Here is a 4,481-nt window from a genome sequence, read left to right on the forward strand (position 1 = left end):
TGGCTGGGACATGATGTTGATCTAGTTTAGAAGATTGAATATATTCTTTTACTCCCTTGGGATGATATTCTATCAAGGATTTTATAACTTACAAAGGAAATTAGGCTAATTTCGGGAAGGCAGAATAAGGATTAATTAACGAAAGGGATGTGGGATTGACTTGTTCTAGTTATATAGATACTTCATAAAGATAATCTAATTTATTACTGTTAGATCTTTTCAAAGATAAAGAAAAAGATGAAGATGAAGTAACAACCATGACAGATGAATATGATTAATTAACTCTCTCTAATCCTATGGCTCTGATACCACTAGGAGTAACCACAGATCCAAATGAATTGAATATGCCTTGCCTACAACTAATATTCCTCTTTCTCATTTCAAGGAACAGTAGGATAAGGAAGAAAAATTTCTAGGAGTAACCACAGATCCAAATGAATTTCATTCAAAGCTAGCCATTTCCTGTCCTTTCTAACAATCTTTTGTCCTCACTTTCTTTCATGAAACATCATATATAAGGATTAAAGACAACCTAAGAGGGGGTGAATTAGGTAGTTTAAAAAATTGGCCAATATATGAGTCACTTTTTGACAATTTATCCTCTTTTTCTAAATGACTACACAATGGGTCAATTGATGAGAAAGCACAAGTGCTTGGGAGTAGAAGAGATAGACAATTTATATTGTAAGACAGTAAGTAAAAGGATAGAATAGCAAACCAAGTTTCAAACTCCACTTGAGTTTGAAAATCACTTTATATAGCAAGCTTTTTCAAATTGATCAACTTACAATCAATCTCTTGTGTACAAAGGAAGGATCACTTCCTCCTCGCCCCAAGCCGCACTTGGTCAAGCAAGGAAATTTTACTATCACTCGGATAACCCTCACAAAGCTACACTATTGTAGAAATAGAAACACACTTGAAAACCTTATCGAAAGTTACACAACTAAGAGTACAAATCTTCTTTAAAGAGTATTCTTACACTTGAATCACTCAAGATCTGATGTAGTCTCAATGTGCAAAGTTATTTTTAAGTGGTTGACTTTGTTCTATTTATAAGAGACCAAAAACTTCTTCAATTAATGCTATCAACAGACAGAGAGTCAACTAGCCGTTGGTGGTGTCGGACGTTCGGTAAGCTAGTTTTCTGCGTCAAAAAGCAGGTAGAGAGTTCAAGAAATTTTTTTGAAATGTTTAGGACGTCCGGTACCTCCAGAATATGCGTTCGAAGGTATGATGCAAAACTGAGAATTCTCCTTTAATTCGTTCGGACGTCCGGTGCCTCTAATGTTTTGCATCCGAAGTGTCGCAACGTTTGTCGAACGTCCGGTACTCAGGTGTTGTACGTCCGATCAAGGTCAATGAGCTTAGATAACTTGGCTTATCATCTTCAGACGTCTGAGAGTGGGTTCTTCATGCGTCGAAGTTGCTCAATGGTTGTTGGACGACCGATGCAGTCTTTATGTGCGTCCGATAGCTATTTCGGCATATGTTAGACTTTGAACCTGCTCTGCTCCAATTTTGAAAAGATTTAATCAGAAAATATTAGTAACATCCATTTGTTTTGTAATCATCAAAAGTTACAGATTGAGATAAACAATCTCTCCCTTTTTTATGATGACAAAACAATAGATGGAGTAAAAAGGTTTTAGGTACAGCTCTCCCTAACTTAATGCATTCAAGGAGTATTCACAACTTCTCTTTAGAATAATGTCCACTCATGATTATTCACAACTCCCCCTCAGAATAATGTTCACTCCTCCTTAAAATGACTCCCCCTCACATATAGATTACATATCCATATCTCCTCCTTTTTGTCATCATTGAATCAACCAATAAAATTATCTATATTACCAACAATGTGGTCGTTTATTGGCTCACCAATATTATCACCAGGTATTATCAGCAAGATAAAACACAACAACACACATCCAAACTGAATTTAGCAACACAGCAGAACAGCAACATCATCCATCCAGAACAAAACCAAAACATCATCAAACAGAAACTAATATTGACAGATAAACTGAAATAAGCAACATTTAACATAAAGGATAACTAAATAATTTTACAGACCAGTAGAGGAGTAAAATCCTTAAAACAGAGCACACCAAATGTTTTTAAGTGCAAAAGATGTAAAAATTTACTATGAACTATTATCCTAATCATGAAGTGCAGTAGCCTAGTAGTGCCTATATGCTGATCTTAGAGGATCCAGGCCTTCTTCTAACTAGGCGAAACTGGGCAGGGTCTTCTTCCTCAGTGTCCTCATCCTCATCATCATCATCCTCTTCAGTCTCTTCTTCAGTTGCTGGAGCTTTTTCCTTGTCCTGTGGTTGAGAACTGGAGGCACGGTACTCTGGGGTAGTCTCAGTGGTTGGCTCAGTTCTAAGCTTCTTTCGGTGTGCATTTTCATTTTCTGGAGGAATGGGAAGTACAAGCAGATTCCTTTTGGCAACGAAGGTGGCTTGTTGCTCAGAAGTCATGGTCATCATCAAGCCATCTTCAAGAAGTAGGATATGTTGTTTGAGGTCATCAAACAGAGAGATGACCTCAGGGTTGGATGAAGTATGCATAGAGGCTGACCTTCTAGGATGAATGGTGAAGGGTGTCACATACATAGACTAGTCTCGAGGAGTCATAGGGGTTACAGGAGTTTCATGAAAATTTTTTCTCCTAGACTCAGAGACAGTTTTTTTGTAGCACCAATGACCCTAAAAAAATTTCAGATTTTTCCTTTCAAAGTAAATTTTTGAAAACATAGTTGATGCACTCTCTTTTGGAGATTTGCCAGTAAAGAAAATTTCAAAATGAGTAAAAATAGGAGTCAAAAATTTTTCATAGGACAGTTTCCTATGGCTATTAGTGCTGATTTTGAGCAGAAATTTGCACATGACAAAACCAAAATCAATTCAGATTTTTTCAAGAAAACCGTAGAACAAATAAAGTTACATTTTATTTGCATCAGTTCTGTGAACATCAGTGGCCACCAACAGATTTGAAATTATGGAAAAAATGATTAGGTTTTAAGGACTAAGATCTTCCAATCTTGCCTCAACAGGAGTATTAAAGTGAGATTGAAAATAGGTCATCAATTTTACAACATGAAAGTGATGGTATGCAGAGGAAAATTCTTTGTAAGAAAAGAAATTTGCAATTTTGCCTTTAAAACCATCTTCAATTTTGGTTTTCAAAATAGAGTTGACAATTTCAGGATTCAACTCTATGTTAACAGAATTGACACGTGAAATGAGATAGTATATGATTTACCCTTTATAAGGTTTGTAAAAATTGATGAAGCATGTCAGGATAGTAGGCGTTTGGAATGGTCAAAAGATGAGTCCATTTTTTGAATTCAAAAGGGTTGAGAACAGATTCAAGGTCAAGCTTACGAAATTCGTAGAGAATGATGGTCCTTTGAGTGATAAAACCTTTCTGTGAGATCCATTCAAACCTCTCCCTGGCTTTATCATCGATGAACTTGGGCACGGGAGTTGGTTCAACAGCAGTTTGGGTCTCTGGTTGTTCATTTTCTGGATGCTTTCTTTTTTCACTGCACTGAGTAGTTGGTGCAGTACCCTGGACACTAGACCTTATCCTTGGTGACTTCCTGGTAGATGGTTCATCAGTCTGCTGTTCCTCAGCATTTTTCTCTACATCCTGCTGTTTTCCAGAGGGATCAGCAGTTTACCTTCTCTTGGGTTGAGCAATGCTCTTCCTTTTGGCAGTCCTTTTCATTTTCTGAGTGATTTCGTGGGGGTTACATCTACATTGGTAGGCTGCTCCAATTCCTCTTCATTGCCACTTACTGGATGCCCTTCAGATTGATGCTCCTCCATCTACTCATCGGATGGTTCAACAGATGGCTCTCTGGTTTGCGCATTCTGCTTTTTTCTTGCAGATTGTTTCATTTTTCCACCACGATTTCCAGTTTTCTTTTTGAGTGATTTGATGGAAGGTTCGACAACTTGAACATCTTCATCCTCCTCATCACGAAACTTGAAGGCGCGTCCGGCACTCATGGATTCTCCTCTAATCCTCACCATGATTGCAATGCAGTGTGGTTTTGTTATGTAATGTGATACAAATAAGTATCAAACGATGAGAAGTGCAATATGAACTACAGTGGATGCACGAACTATCCACAGAGGGAGAAATTTTTGGTTTCGGGTAAGAATTGAGATTTATAGTGCAGTTGGCGGTTGGGGGAAGTTATGCTGCGCAATAAACTCGCAATAGGTATGTGAAAGTGTCGGTCAGAGTGATTTCTTGGTACTTGTTCCAAGGAGAGATGAACTTGAATTTTGAAATTGAGAAAATATGAAGAGTTGCGTCCGAGGCAAAAGGGTAAGAATGAACTGAATAATGCAGATGACTTTCTTATAAGATGCAATTTTTGAGTGTCGGACGGCTGAACGAAATAGAGCGTCCGACACCTCCGTCCGAACTAAAATTTTCTGGGTAAATGATCAAGAACACTG

At 37.8% G+C, this 4,481-nt stretch overlaps 1 protein-coding gene across 1 annotated transcript; it reads right to left on the minus strand.

Moving 5' to 3' along the window:
* Positions 1-2,192: 2,192 nt before the first annotated feature.
* Positions 2,193-3,839, minus strand: LOC113757060 (nucleolin-like). The gene is made up of 3 exons (XM_027300468.1): positions 3,771-3,839; positions 3,455-3,660; positions 2,193-2,589 (listed from the first exon to the last, which is right to left on the minus strand). The coding sequence occupies exons 1-3, from the start codon at positions 3,837-3,839 to the stop codon at positions 2,193-2,195; spliced, it is 672 nt and encodes a 223-aa protein (XP_027156269.1).
* Between the last annotated feature and the right edge of the window lie 642 nt (positions 3,840-4,481).

Source organism: Coffea eugenioides, unplaced genomic scaffold (genome assembly GCF_003713205.1).
Source record: "Coffea eugenioides isolate CCC68of unplaced genomic scaffold, Ceug_1.0 ScVebR1_2681;HRSCAF=3754, whole genome shotgun sequence".
Classification (NCBI taxonomy): domain Eukaryota; kingdom Viridiplantae; phylum Streptophyta; class Magnoliopsida; order Gentianales; family Rubiaceae; genus Coffea; species Coffea eugenioides.

Coding starts and splice junctions, on each gene's coding strand:
- LOC113757060 (XM_027300468.1), bottom strand. CDS start 3,839: ATGGAGGAGCATCAATCTGAAGGGCATCCAGTAAGTGGCAATGAAGAG. Junction 3,661..3,770: donor AATTGGAGCAGCCTACCAAT/GTAGATGTAACC, acceptor GGAAAACAGCAG/GATGTAGAGAAAAATGCTGA. Junction 2,590..3,454: donor GATGATAAAGCCAGGGAGAG/GTTTGAATGGAT, acceptor CATTCATCCTAG/AAGGTCAGCCTCTATGCATA.